General features: G+C 40.5%; 1 protein-coding gene and 1 long non-coding RNA gene across 4 annotated transcripts in view; one reads left to right on the top strand and one right to left on the bottom strand.

The window, feature by feature from the left end:
• The window catches only part of LOC141769934 (uncharacterized), a 368813-nt gene that overhangs the window by 202541 nt on the left and 150839 nt on the right, over nt 1–15433 (bottom strand). The gene's annotated exons all lie outside the window — the stretch shown is intronic.
• Nucleotides 1–15433, top strand: part of fras1 (Fraser extracellular matrix complex subunit 1) — a 310338-nt gene that overhangs the window by 261767 nt on the left and 33138 nt on the right. For 2 of the 3 annotated variants that reach the window (XM_074639460.1, XM_074639458.1), the window contains 6 exons: nt 1480–1670; nt 4065–4221; nt 8814–9077; nt 9201–9389; nt 10943–11062; nt 12704–12883. In XM_074639460.1, coding sequence (XP_074495561.1) covers nt 1480–1670; nt 4065–4221; nt 8814–9077; nt 9201–9389; nt 10943–11062; nt 12704–12883 — 1101 coding nt within the window. The remainder of the gene's footprint in view (nt 1–1479; nt 1671–4064; nt 4222–8813; nt 9078–9200; nt 9390–10942; nt 11063–12703; nt 12884–15433) is intronic. The other variant, XM_074639459.1, reaches the window with a different exon arrangement.

Raw genomic sequence — 15433 nt, 5'->3', positions numbered from 1 at the left:
CAGCTGATGTTATTTACATACACTGCAGCAGGAAATAAACTGGGACACATTTAGAATATTTATGTTTAAAACCGTGTAATGATCTATATAATTGTATATTTGTGACATCACAAATGGACAGAAATTCGAACGGCTTGTTTCAAACACACAATTTCTGAATACGGGTTGTGTGTATTTCTCCGTATATTGAGTGTTTTGATAGTTTAACAGTATTAATATATCACCTAAACCTGCTTCATAATATAAAAGGCATGAAAATCTCACTTTTTACAATACGGGACCTTTAAAGCTGAGCCGGCTACAACCTAAAAATTGCATTTTGCTTTAATGCATTAAAGAAAATAGTGGCATTAAAACCAATTTGCATTAATGTATTATCACTTTAACTTTGACAGACCTAGTTATTACGTAAATAATCTGTATTTATAAAGCTCCTTTCTAGTCTTCCGACCACTCAAAGCGCTTTACACTATATATCGGCATTCACCCATTCACACATACATTCATACACTGATGGCAGAGGCTGCCATGCAAGGTGCCAACCTGTCCATCAGGATCTGATCTAAATACTCATCCACACACCGATGGCACAGCCTTCAGGAGCAATTTGGAGATCCGAACCGCCGACCTACCGATTGGTGGTCGACCCGCTCTACCTCTGAGCCACAGCCGCCTCCAAACATATATAGTTTTTACTGTGAAATAGCAAAATTCATGGAAAAATATACTGCATGCTCCCTATCGGCTTAACATGTCCCCAAGCAACTCATTCCCTTCCGTCTGTCGACTCATACATAGCTGCACAAGTTGTTCAATCACAGATAGGCAGAGACAGCAGCAGTACTGCTTTTCTATTTCCGTTCTGAAATCAGCAGATGGGTAATTTCCCATCCTGATCAGATATCAGAGGTCAGATAAGAGACTCACCTTATAACAGCCAGATGATGGAGGTGTGATGTGATTTAAAACACACACACACACCAGCTATTCCCTGCGGAGCCCCGACTCGAGAGTCATCCATCTTCTGTGACGAAGACTCTCACAGTTTGTCTCAAACTTCAGAGACATCAAGGTTGATTTTTCTACATTCACTGCGACTCTCCTTCCCTGTCATGAAGCTCCAGAATTGAAGGGAATTGTAAAAGTGTCTCGGTGCGTCTAGCCTGCATCCAAACTGCCTGACAATTGTGACTAAAGGGAAATAAAAAGGCAGTTAGGGGAAAAGAGACAAGGTTTCCTGTCATTCCAGCTGTCAGATGTTAGAAGTGATGGCCCGGTGAGTTTTGTGTTACAGTACGGTAAATGTTGCCGTGTACAAAGTGCTACTGTAATGTGAAGCCACAGCTGGAGATACACATGAATGGAGAAGGAAAAAAAACATTAAAAATGAACTCTGCATTCCCAAATATATCATGGATGAAGATGAGTTCAAGCAATTCAGACTTCTAATAGCTGTCTCTCTGTCATCCCGTCCACCAGGAGGCTCAGTTGGCGGCTCGCGGGTCGTCACCCCCGACGTTCCTTTCTCTGTGGAGGACCTGACGTCCGACCACATCTTCTACGTCCAGGACAGCCAGCACAAAGCTCAGGTCCAACAGGACGCCTTCAGCTTCTACATCAGCGACGGACACAGCCAGACGGAGGCTTTCAACATCGAAATTGACATCCAGGTAACGACTGGTTTCTACGGAAGCCCGGTTAGAGAGAAAAAAATAAATCTGGCGATCCATTTTCTAAGTCAGATCTTAATTGTTTTCTCTCCTGTGATTATGACTTAAGAACAGGTGGAAAAAAAGGTTTTGCCAGGATCATATTTCTAAGTTCCTTAAAAATGTTTTCATCTGTGAAACGAGTGGGAAAAAAAGTTTTGCCTGGTGAATAAAAATTGCCAGGATAATTTTCCTAATTTACTTTTTTTCATCATTTTGCGGTCGATCTTTTTTTTTTGGCAGGATCATTTTTCTAAGTGTTTGTTGTTGTAGTACTCATTTCAGCCACAAGAGGCTGAAGTGCCCCACTACCCCATGTTCTAAATAGGACTAAAATCTTCCATGTGAATTTTAATTTACATAACTTGCTAACACACAATATATATATATATACATATATATATATATACTATATACCTTGTGTTTAGAGTGCATGGAGAAATTAAAAGTGACAAAAAAAAAAAAAATGTTCACCTGCAAAAACATTTTTTTCACAGATGGAAAAAAAGGAACTTAGAAAGATTATCCCTCAGGGTTTCCGTAGGTTTCTGTGTACCATAACTTTTAATTTTTTTAAGCAAGTATGCTTGCTACATGCTACATAGAAAATATCAACATTTTTAGTTTGTGGTAGTTTAATTTAAAGTTGCTAACTGCAAGATTGGAAGCATTTCTATTGCCTCCACACGGCTCTCAACATCTCTCAACAACTCGCAGCTAACGTTGCTAACAGTGAAAACAACAGCAACACTGCTGACAGAGCTAACAGTGTTTACCTGGGGGGGAACCGGAGGGTGGGTGCTACGCTTTCGAAACGGTGCCGTCGGTTGCTGTAACCGCCGTATGAGAGCAGTGCAGAGCGGCAGCCGTGAGCTCGCCTGTGGGGCACGCTCACATACACGAACATGCACTAAAAGCATGCACGGCCAGCCCGGCTATGTCAACAAAGCGAGGAGAAGCTCTGATTACAACACACACAGAGGGAGAGCGACTTCATTCTCTGCTCAGGTAGACATTACTCCTCTATATCTTTACATAGACGATAGTTGTTAGCTGCTATATTAATGCTCTGGATGTCATATAGAAAACCTTTAATATTTAAACCTACAGTATATTTGCAGCACCACCATCAGGCCAAACACTTAATTTTATATCCGCCTCACCTGTCAAAGTCATACAGACACATTTTCTGAACACATTCATGCTTCTAACAAGAAGAAAACTCTCCATTTTGGAGATCTCATGACGCCTTCACCGGACCCAATTATCACCATGATTTTCCTCCTGTATTAAATAAATAATTCTGTCTATTATTCTCTGGAAGATTTTTAGATGGATGTCTGGACTCTGGAGTTGTTGGTAAAAGTGAGAGTTAGAAACGCAAAAATAATACACCTGAAAATGTTCTTAAAAAGTTTAAATCAACTAAAGATTTGCTTACTTACTCGACTGTATTCTGGAAATTAGCTTAACTATCTCTGTTGATCATTTCTTGTCTTCAGAAGAACTCAATAAATGTTCTTGATTTTTACTTATTACCATGACAACACATCGACTATTACAGCTGCTGTGTGTTATCAGGAAAAGTTTGAGCCGTTGAAGTTTGAGCTGGGACTTGACAGCTTCACGCTCCGGTAATTTAAAAATGGACCAAACCTCTATCTATGATCTGTACGTGACTTCAACTGAGAAAAATATAAAACCAGCTCTGTCCTCAGGCTGTCAGCTTAAACAAACTCAGCATCCCAATCAATCACTTAAACCTGTTTTACGTCTTGAGTTGAATTGATGAGGCTGTCGGCGAGCTGTGTGTGTTTGTGTACTGTAAACCTTTGAGTGCATGTGTGTATGTAGAGGCGGTGATATATAGAGTGTGTGTTTAGTAGAAAGAAGAATGAGTGATTTTTTTAATACAAATTTAAATGCAGGTAGTCATCTCTCTTCATCGCTGCAATATTTGAAGAAGCTTCAACTAGAGCTGCAACTGACCATTATTTTCAATATCAGTTAATCATTTGGTATAAAATGCCAGGAAATAGTGAAAAATCTTCATCCCAGTTTCTGAAAGTCCAAGGTGATGTCTTTAAATGTCTTGTTTTCAGTCCAAAACCCAAAGAGATTAAGTTTAATATGATATGAAACAGAGAAAAGCAGGAAATCTCCATATTTGAGAGGCTGAAAACTGAATTTTCGTCAATCGACTACTCGTTGCAGCTCTACCTTCAACAGAAGATTGAATCTCTTTCTCTTCTGCTAGATCTGTTTGGGAACAGAAATGTTGTCATGTCACATATATTATTAAATAAATCCATGTAATTATTATCTAATGAAGAGTTTTTATTGTTCCTCTGTCAGCAGAGTAAAGAGGACAGAGAGCCCGTGGTGGCGGTCAGCAGCATCCACGTGGAGGAAAACTCTGGAGTCGTCATCACCAACTCGTCTCTCAGCGTCCACGACCAGGACACACCGGAGAACGAGATCCTCTTCACCATCGTCAGGAAGCCGTCCTACGGTGAGCACTGATGACACACACATATACTACTGTGTATAGGCTCAGGCTCAGATGCTTTTAGTTCTCATTCACTCATAAGGTGCATTTATTTAAGTACGTTCTAGTAAAGTATTTACAGTGTGGTTTGTTTTAAACCAGCCGTCAAGCTGTAATTATGATGCCAAAATTGCTGCTTTTAGAATATAATGGAGACGTCAGCTACAGAAGCAGATTCTCATGTATATTTACGTACATACAGAAACAGCAAACACTGCAGGTAAACACAGGAAAATTATGCAAACAGATGTGCAGTCGATATATTAGCATATATACGTACTCCCATACACAACACGTATACTATCAGATACTCCTACACACACACAGTACAAACTAATAAAGAGCCCAGCAGAGTTATGCTGAGGGGTATCCAGCATGTTGATAGTAAATTGTTCTGAATGTGATAGAGATGAACACACACACACTCGCTGGTAAACACATTACTCTCACTTCCGACACACAAACAGTTTAAAAGAAGACAAACACACCGTTGGTCGGCCGCAGCGCCGCACGCTGACTGCAGCCATTCCTCACACACTCGCCGCAGACGACGCGGCGACACACACACACTCAAATCAACTGACCTCCCCGACACTCTGTTTTCCTGACTTCCCCTCACCGTCACAAATTGAGTTTTCTCTCCGGCCTCCGGTAGTCTAAAAAAAATTGCCTCACACACAAAGAAAATATATTTTTTACTGGACAAAAATATATTTCTTACTCAGCTATATATCATCTTACCAAGTTTTAGCAAAGTTTACAGAATCAGGAAGAGGGTGAAAGATTAAATAAAGAAAGTGAAGAGCAATAATAAATGATTTGTCCCGTTGGAATAAAGTTGAAGGAGAAACAAAAGATGCTGTTTTGCTAAATTTGCATTAAAGATACTGAGAGGAACTTTTAACTGGTTATGAAACCGTCTCAATTTAACACTGATGCCTCTATATGATCTGCATAAGTAAACGAGACAATCAGAGAGAAGATTGACTATTTCAATATTCTTAATGCTTCGGTGCCACCGGGTCAGATTGCGCACAAAATCAGACGAGATCACGCGGGTTCACCAGAAAGTCCTTCAGCTCTGACTCCAGCGAGAACCAGGACTGCGCGGGGCAGACTGTCAGACCCTGCTGCAGTTAAATGAGATGTTTTCTAAAGGGACTCTGGTGCTCAGAAACACTTCTGTCCACAGGGATCGCGTAAATCAACACAAAATGAAGGTTCCTCGTAGTAACTTTCAGGAAAAATATCAACACCAGATGAAGCCAATGTTTTGTTTGAGGTGTAGGATACTGACCTCAATAAAGTCAACCATTCAACAGACATCTGCGATTGTACTGCTGTCAGACAACCAGAGAGGCTTTTTCTGGTTGCTCGAATTACCTAAAAATATACACATATTTATCAATTATTTTTGATTGGAAACCATTCCCTCTTTAACTTTCAGCTAATGTTAGCAAGTGTTGAGCAATGTAACAGGCATCCAGTACAGAGTCGGTTTAATACAAAGTCAGTGTTTTACTGTGATTTAATTGGCTTGTGGTCAGACAGAGTGTACTGCCAAAGACCAAAGACTGTTTCGAATATTAATATCTTAAAAAAAAATCATGCCTATTATCAATTTGATCAATTCAATACTTTTGTTAAACTAGGCATGTAATATTGACTACGCCTGGACATATTTGAAGCAACCTTTCCTCGGGGTTATGATGTCCAATTTTGTTTTGTTGCTGAAGTGAAATCAGTTTTGAACTGGTAGGAGATCCAGTTTCAGATGTTTGGCCGTGTTGCAGTTGAGAGCCTCTGTCCATTAAAATCCCTGCTTTTTCTAATCTGCATGTTTTTATCATCTGGTGAAGATGAGGAGGAATACCAGCTCACAAACCACCTCTTTAAACATTATTACATTTTTTTTACAACAGTATGAAATGATGAATTTTTGGTCTTGATGACGGTGCTCAAAAAGCCAGATCAGCAGATGACCCTCATGGATTAATACACCCAAACTGGGTGTTATGTTCACCCCTCCCGCCCCGCCAGACACCTGCTGGGGAACATTCCTCATAACCGCCCTCCCCAGTAACAGCACCATAAAGCAGCCGGTGAAACCGAGTGTACCAGCGCCATAAAACCAGCAGAGTGCACGGCTGATGGGACAGAGAGCAGGAGAGGAGTGATTTCACACAGGACGATGAGTCCCTGGCAGCTCGTCTTTTTAACAGGCTGCCTCTCTACTGTCCTCACACACACACACACACACACACACACACACACACACATGCACAGATTTATCAGAGAGACCGTTTCTAATAAAGACGTCAGGATGCTGCAGCACAAAGTTACCTCATGCTATCAAACTTGTGTCGTGTCAGCGTAAACAAATTAATCAGTCGTGCAAAAATTCTGTTCTGGAGTTCATTTTTTTAATACATTATTAATCAACTATAAGATACTGTATATAAATAAACTAGGGCTGTAAATCGATTCAAATATTTAATCACGATTAATCACAAATTAATCACACATTTTTTATCTGTTCAAAATGTACCTTAAAGGGAGATTTGTCGAGTATTTAATCCTCTTATCAACATGAGAGTAGACAAATATGCTGCTTTATGCAAATGTATGTATATATTTATTATTGTAAATCAATTAACAACACAAAACAATGACAGATATTGTCCAGAAACCCTCACAGGTACTGCATTTAGCATAAAACAATATGCTCAACTGCAGCCCAACAGGCAACAACAGCTGTCAGTGTGTCAGTGTGCTGACTTGACTCTGACTTGCCCCAAACTGCATGTGATTATCATAAAGTGGGCATGTCTGTAAAGGGGAGACTCATGGGTACCCACAGAACCCATTTACATTCACATATCTGAAGGTCAGAGGTCAAGGGACCCCTTTGAAAATGGCCATGACAGTTTTTCAGAAAAGTGTCTTAAAAAAGTCTGAAAAATTTCCAATAAATGTCAAAAAAAAAAATTTAAAAATGTGTGTAAGTTTGGAGCGTTATTTAACCTCCTTCCCGACAAGTTTCATGTGATGCCAGTATCTTTGAAAAATGTCGATGTCAGTTTTTCCGAAAAATGTCAGAAAAGAAAGTCAGAAAAATATCTGAAAAAAAGTCAGACAAATGTCCGAAAACAAAAGTTTAAAAAATGCCAGAAAAATGTCTGAAAAGAGTCAGATAAAAAAGTCTAAAAAATGTCCAATTTCTTTTTTAAAATGTAAAAAAAACAACTAAAAAATGTAAAAAAAAAAAAAAAGGTCCCAAAAATGACTTTTTTTTTTCTTTTTTTTTTAAATTAAAAAAAATTTAAAAATGTAAATAAAAAAGTTCGAAAAATGTAAAAAAAAAAAAATGTCAGACAAATGTCCCAAAAAAGTTTAAAAAATGTAAAAAAAAAAAAAAGATGTCAAGAAAAAGCCTTAAGAAATTTAACAAAAATAAATGTTGGAAAAATGTCCCCAAAAAGTCAAAAAAATGTAATTAAAAAAAAAAATGATTATTGGAAAAATTTCCAAAACAATGTAAAAAAAAATGTCTGACAAATTTCTGAAAAAGGTAAAAAAATGTCAGAAATCACATATCTGGAGGTCAAAGGGACCCCTTTTGAAAATGGACATGCCAGTTTTTCCTCGCCAAAATTTAGTGTAAGGTTGGAGCGTTATTTAACCTCCTTCATGACAAGCTAGTATGTCATTGTTGGTACCGATGGATTCATTATCTTTTTCTAGTTTCATAGGATACCAGTCACTCAACTTTCAGCTTTCAAACTGAACCGGCTACAACCTCTGAAAAGTCAAATAGCAGCTGAGCCTGACGTCGGTCCGAGGGACTTTTAAGTCGTTATCGCGTTAACTTTGGCAGCCCGAAAAAAAACACAATTTTTCCGAGTGTTTTCCTCCTAAATTTACCCCCTTTAATCGTGGAGAATATCTAAAGTTTGTCTTGTATATTTAGGACTTTAATCTCGGAAATTCAGAGTTATTTCTTGGAATATCACCCACCTCTTTCAGCTCCATAATTGATTTATTCCTCCTACAATGGCCCTAATACGCCGTTGTATGATTCACTACCAGCCTCGTAAATATAAAAGAAAAGCTTTAAAAGAATGAAAGAAATATTTTGCAAATGTATGTGTATCAGGGGAAAAAGAGAACATCTGTGTGTGTGTGTGTGTGTGTGTGTGTGTGTGTGTGTGTGTGTGTGTGTGCGTGTGTGTGTGCGTGTGTGTGTGTGTGTGTGTGTGTGTGTGTCTGCGTGTGTGTGTGTGCGTGTGTGTGTCCCCTCATTATGCTCCAGGATTTAGACTCAAATCCCATTTAAACTCTGGCTTTGATTTAAGAAGCGGTGTAATTTAGTGGAATCTAAAAAGTCTCATTAGTTCCTACAAAGTCTTTCATGTACTGCACGAAAAAAATCAAACGTCCTCCATTTGACCGAGATAATCACCGTACTTAACTAGATGCTGCTGCTTTATTCAGCTACCGCACACCTACACCCTCTTCAGAAATCAGAGCTTCATTAATCTCTCTTTTACATTCAGGCAAACTCCGCAGACGGCAGTTTTACTCTCAGCCGCTGGAGAACGGCAAGGTCCTCACGCAGGGTTCCACCTTCACCTACCAGGACGTCCTGGACCTGTTGCTGGTCTACACGCCTGAGACCGTCAGCGGGGGCGCGGATGAAATGGGTTTCACCCTCACCGACGGCATCCACACGTACACGGGCCGCCTGGAGTTCACCATGGACGTCAGGAGGAGCGAAGGACCCCGAATGACCGTCAACAGAGGCCTGCAGCTCCCGGCAGGTGAGAGAGAGGAGAGGAAAGGTCGTATCAGCACTTTGTGGTGGTCTCAGCAGAGTGTGAGAAAAGTCTTAAGTTAAGCTTTAAAAGGGAGATAAAGACGCTGAGTGCTCTGAATTGTTTCAGGATCTTCGTCTAAGATCACAGAGCAGAATCTGAAGGGTACGGACACCGACTCCGACAGCCTGAAGCTCCGGTACATCCTGACCAAAGACCTTACAGCCGGCAAAGTCCAGCTCAGCAAGAGCGGACGCGTGGAGAAGATTTCTGTTAAAGGTCCCGTTCAGAGCTTCACTCAGGACGACGTCAACAAAGGTTCTTCTATTTTACCTGTCCTCTTTTACATTTGTTGTTTTCTGTCTTCTGTCTCTCAAGTAAACTCAACACAAAGTTCTGCTTTTTGTTTTGTGTAATTGTGCTGAAGTCTTTGCTTTGTCCCCAAGAAAAATAGTTGGCAAGAGTTCTGTTGTCGTTGTTGGAGGGGACGAGAATTATTCTGATAGTCAGTTGAGAAGCAGTTGATATTTGTCGTAAAAGTAAACAACTTTAAATTCTACAGCCAAGAATCCCACTGATTTATCACCCTAACTGTCAGTGACTACGGTCCACTTTCAAATGAAGACCATGTGTACTTGATTGAGCAGGACGATGTACACCAATCATGGTTTAGACCTTAACCGTCTGGGGTCGCATCGGTCGTCCGCGATTGCAAAACCACTCACTTCATACTTTTAATAATATCACTGTAACGGATGTAAGTTGCGACTTACATGTCCTGCAGCGCATCGTTCCACCGTTACCGCCGCTGTCGCTCGTGTTTTATGTACTTATTTATCTAATGCCAACTACACAAACAACTCTCTAACGTTACTGTTTTGGTGAATGAGATTTCTTGCAGACATGCTGCCTCTCTCCACTCTAATATCAAGCTGTGTTATTAGGAGGTGAACCGAGCGCAAAGCACTGCGTCAATGACGGTTGCATAATCTATCGATCTACGCTGCGTCCTGAGCATTTTAGAAATCTAATGCAACCTTCAGAAGAGTGCTACGTGAGCTACGTAAAGATATTGGAGGAAGTGATTCGGTCTGCAAAAGAGCGGATACCCAAGAAATAATGACGTTTATATTCTGATAATTAGAATAAAATTAAAATAATAATTCTGTTTCACTTTTTTTTTGACCTATTGGTCTTTTAATTTTTCATAATATTATGTGATATCACAGCATGCAGCATACATATTCAAATAGCCCATGTTGTGCTGAAAATAATGGTTTCAAATACTTGCTTGTGCCTTACAGAACTGAATTTATACACGTTTATATATTAAGAGAGTCGAGGACCCAGTAATACAGTAAAAGGAAAGAAAATTGTCTCAGTCCCCAGAGGGTTAAAGTCAAAAGTATCTCTTTGCATGCATATACTTTTCTGACACGTGTCCAAAAAGATATCCTGGGTAATATTGTTTTTTATAAATAAACAACACCATGTTTGTTATGGATGTTGGCTTCCATCTCAAACTTCCATCAACTTAAAACCACATTTCCCATAAACCCCTTTGCAATCTGAGGATGCTGCTTCTTAATTCAGAGGTTTTGTCTTTGACTTTAATGAAGAGAAAAGATGTTGTTGAGGAAGAACAGTGCCTTCTAACTTAAAGCAGATTTCCCTCCAAATCCGACTCACAGAGTAAAATAAGGAGCTAAAAGCTGCCAATGCTCTCTTTTATGTTTGCTTACAATAATTTATCTGATGTCTGTAGTTTAATATGACGACGTATTGATGTTTAAATGCTTTAATGCTTTCCCCAGTAGTTAATGTTACGCATGGAGCCGAGTTAACTCTGAGTTCTTGTCCCCGTCTTGCAGGCCTGCTGCAGTACAGCCACGAGAAAGGGGAGAAGGGAGGCAGCCTGTCGTTCAAGTTCAACCTGGTTGATCCAGAGGGCAACAAACTGATCGACCAGTCCTTCTTCATCAGTGTGCTGGGTAAGGTTTCCCTCCGTCCTCTGTTACCTGCAGCACTCAAACAGGCTCAAGTGTTCCTTCATGTGTCGGAGAGAAGAAAGCAATTACTACGGATTTATTCCTTTTGTCCTGCACCTCGGACACATGCTGAATATGAAGTGTGTTGAGCCGCTGTTGTTCGCTGTTGCAGCTGAAATTTCAGAGATAATTGGTATAAATTATGGTCAGTTGATTAAAATATTTAATCATGATTAATTGCATGATTGTCCGTAGTTAATCGCAGTTATTTGCACATTTTATCCGTTCAAAATGTACCTTAAAGGGAAATTTGTCCACTTGTACCAACCATGTCATACTAGTTTGTAGTGAAGGAGGTTAAATAACGCTCCAAACTTGCACTAAATCTTGGCGAGGAAAAACAGTCATGACCATTTTCAAAGGGGTCCCTTGACCTCTGACCTCCAGATCAGTGAATGTAAATGGATTCTATGGTTACCCACGAGTCTCCCCTTTACAGACATGCCCACTTTATGATCATCACATGCAGTTTGGGGCAAGTCATAGTCAAGTCAGCACACTGACAGCTGTTGTTGCCTGTTGGGCTGCAGTTTGCCATGTTATGATGTGAGCATATTGTTTTATGCTAAATGCAGTACCTGTGAGGGTTTCTGGACAATATCTGTCATTGTTTTGTGTTGTTAATTGATTTCTGGTAATAAATATATACATACATTTGTATAAAGCAGAATATTTGCCCACTCCTATGTTGATAAGAGGATTAAATACTTGACAAATCTCCCTTTAAGGTTCATTTCAGGGCTGTTTTTAGGAAGAAGAAGTGTCGTCCACTGTATCATTTAAACTTGAGCGTCTCTCAGTCAGCTGGATAGTTTCTTGTCGCCCGTGACGGCTAAAAACACACCAAAACTTTATTTTCCCATTCTCTTCCTTCTGGGCGCTCAGCCAGACTGCTGCAGCGGTTAAAACCCCGACTTGTAATGCAGCTGCAGGAGACTGAGGGATTGTCTGTCCCTCACGGTTGAACGGCGTCCTGATTCTTTCTCTCATATCTTTCCCAGCTCACGTTTTATCTTGTTCTGTATTATTCCCTCACTTCTCCTCTGTTCTGCTCCCTCAGATGTGACTACAGTGAGGAGCTCTCTGTTCATATCTCTTCCTACCACACTGCCCTCTGATTACTTCCCTGCCCTCGTCTCAATCTTTCCTAATCCGTTTGTCCAAATCTCTCAAACCCGTATCACTCTTTCACACCTCCTGATGTGCCTCACTCCCTCCTTTGCTGTCACCTAACTTAATCTTTTTTTCCGGTTTCGTGCTTGTTGTTGTGTCAGTTCTCCTTTTCTCCGGTTCCTAATACACCCTTCTGCTCCTCTTATCTTCCCTCCTCTCTTTCTCCAAATCAGTCTCAGCTTCACTGCTTCAATCCATATTTTTCATTTATTACCAGGATGAGAAATCGACTCAGTATTTTTTATCTGCTTTTGGATGAATTGTTTTCATAAACTCGGGGAAAAGGCCAACATGCTTTTATTAATAAATCTTAGCGTGGAGGGGTTTCATGATTTCCCTCCTCTCCTCTTCTTCAGTGACTGACCTTCTTCTTCTTCTTCTTCTTCATCTTCTTCATCTTCTCTCCTCCAGAGGACCGTCTTCCTCCGTCTGTGGTGGTGAACAAAGGCCTGGTGCTGGATGAAAACTCCATGAAGAAGCTGACGACGCTGCAGCTGTCGGCCAGCGATCAGGACAGCGAACCGGGCGAGCTCATCTACCGCATCACCAAACAGACCATCCTGGGTCACCTGGAGCACGCCACCAGCCCAGGTACCAACACCACATCTGCAGGTTTTAGAACAGAAAGTTATACTCATTTACTGCGTTATCCCCATGATGGAGCATATTATTATGCCTATAACAGGTGACAAATCAACATGTTAATGTTGACATCACTATACCATTATTTGAGCTGTTCGTATATTCACAGAAAAACCAACAAGGCCGTGACTGTAAAGCACCACCAGAGTTTGAGTTTTGGTAACTCAGCAACCCAGTCGGCAGAAAAAATGTTGGCATTGTACGGGACAAACTACGGGATCCGTTGAATGTCGACGTTTTTGAACCAAAAAAAGTTTATAAACATGTTTTATATCAACCTTTTATCATGCTTGCAGAAACGTACAATGCCACGTGGTTAACGTGAAACAATCAGTTAGGTTTAGGCAACAAAACTACTTGGTTAAGGTTAGAAAAAAGATCATGGTTTGTGTTCAAATAGTAACGTACTTTCGTGGACTTTCTTACGTAACTTTACGTAACAAGCATAACAGTGTTGCGTAAAAGGACGTTGCGTAAAACGACATTGTGTAAAACAAAGTTGACAACGTTACTTAAGAAACATAAAATCAACATTTACACATCTGGTTTCACACAGGACACGAACAGCGGTGGTCCTGTGTTTGTTTGACCCACGTGCCGTTAAAGGACTTTCTTGCTTCTTATTATTATTGCCTGTTACTCATTATTATACCACGTAACATCCAATAACGGCAGCTTGTTGTACTACGTCACTTGCTCTGCCCAAATGCAAAAACGTCTACATTGAACGTATCTGTGGTTTGCAGAAACGTAAAATTTTCAGACTCAGACTGTAATTTAATATATATAAAATATAAAATATAAATAAAAATGTAAAAAGGTTTCTAACTTGTAACATTATTAATGCATGTAAAGGCCAGCATGTGTAGAATTTTAAAAATTACTTCATATTTCACCCACTAAATGACCATTTATATATCAGTTACTCACCCCGTGTTACCTTGAATTCTTGAAGAAAACTTACTTTTTCTGTCATGCCTCCACGGTGAACGGAGAATCAAAAATGGAGAAAAGTCTTGATGAAATGCAGTAAATGGAGGCCGCGTTTAACAACCGCAAAACCATCCGTTTACAAACTCTCACACAACTCGTGCAGTATAATCCAACTCTCATTTATCCAGTTGTATCATCACTACTTGTGTGCATAAACAGTCTCACGCTCGCACAGTCGCACTACTCATCCAGATGAGTCTGAAGTGTTTTAAATAGTAAGGCACACACTCACACTGCCTTCTTCCTCTATCTACGTTTTCTGCATTCAACTCCTTTTGAAGGAGAAAATATAACTTTCAATGCTCTGACAATTTCTCATTTCTCACATAGTTAGTTTATTTAAATGTTCTTAGATAATATAATGAATTCATATATACAGAAAGGTTCATTCCGTCTTTGATTAGACAGACAGATAATTAACTCTACACACACACACACACGAAGAGGGAAGTGTAATGAATCTTGCTCCCCTTGCTCTAGTTTATCTCTAATGTATTCCAGCTGCCCCCTACAAACACAAACACAGACACACTCATACACTCAGCTTCTTTTGGCATATAGCCTAATATATATCCTTAACTGTGTGTTCAGTGTATTCCCAAACTCTTTAAATGTAACATTTCCTCAGCATCAGAAGCGTCTCCTACTGTACGTCACCTTAAACTCTTTTTATACAAAATAAAAACAAATGAAAAGCACAAAGAGGTGATTATTCGCTTCCGTGCTATTGAACAATCGTTCCCCGGCTGAATGGATTCCCCACATCGCCGAACGCTCCCTCAGCATGCTAATTAGCCGGATGTTAACACCGCTCTGCGATCTTCGAGCATCACTTCACCTCAGAGCCACGGAGAGCGGCTCCGGATAATTACCGCTAGCCGTTCAGCCAGCCTGTCATTCCATGCTAACACGCACAGCTAGCTGCTCCCTGCTCCTGTGGGGCAGCTTGTCAGCCTGTACGAGGAAAGTCGAGGTAACGGCACAGAGAGATGAATGCCCGCTTTACAAAGCCAAAGTGTTGGAAAGGCGTATTAACTGGCTGAGGTTGTGACACTCCTCTCAGGTGGAGCGTTTGTCAAAAGGCTCCCGTCACACAAATCAATGAAGACCGTAACTCACGGCCTCACCTCAGATTCTTCTTGTGTCCGCTGCAGCGTCTGCTAGAGACACGTTCGGGGTCAGGTGTGTGGCTCAGACTTTCACCGGAGTACAAAAGAGTCCAGAGCACAGATACACATGCCAAGAAATAGATGAATTGCAGCCTTTCAGGAATTTTCTGTGGACCTGCAGCTGTTCAGCGGTGGCATTTCACTGCCACGTCACTCCTAAGAGGCTGTAGTCAGCTCCACCAGTCACAAGTAATGTAATATTACTTTCAAATGGAAATATGAATATTAAGTCAGAGGCAACTAGAGCGAACTATATTAGTTCTGCCCGCTGTGCAGAGTCCAAGACTTTGACACACACCTATAAGATCCGCTGAGGTCAAACCTGAATTGTAAATGT

The sequence above is a fragment of the Sebastes fasciatus genome, chromosome 6 (assembly GCF_043250625.1).
Source record: "Sebastes fasciatus isolate fSebFas1 chromosome 6, fSebFas1.pri, whole genome shotgun sequence".
Taxonomy (NCBI): domain Eukaryota; kingdom Metazoa; phylum Chordata; class Actinopteri; order Perciformes; family Sebastidae; genus Sebastes; species Sebastes fasciatus.
The sequence above is the reverse complement of the archived record's forward strand: the minus strand, read 5'-3'. Positions and strand labels throughout refer to the sequence as shown.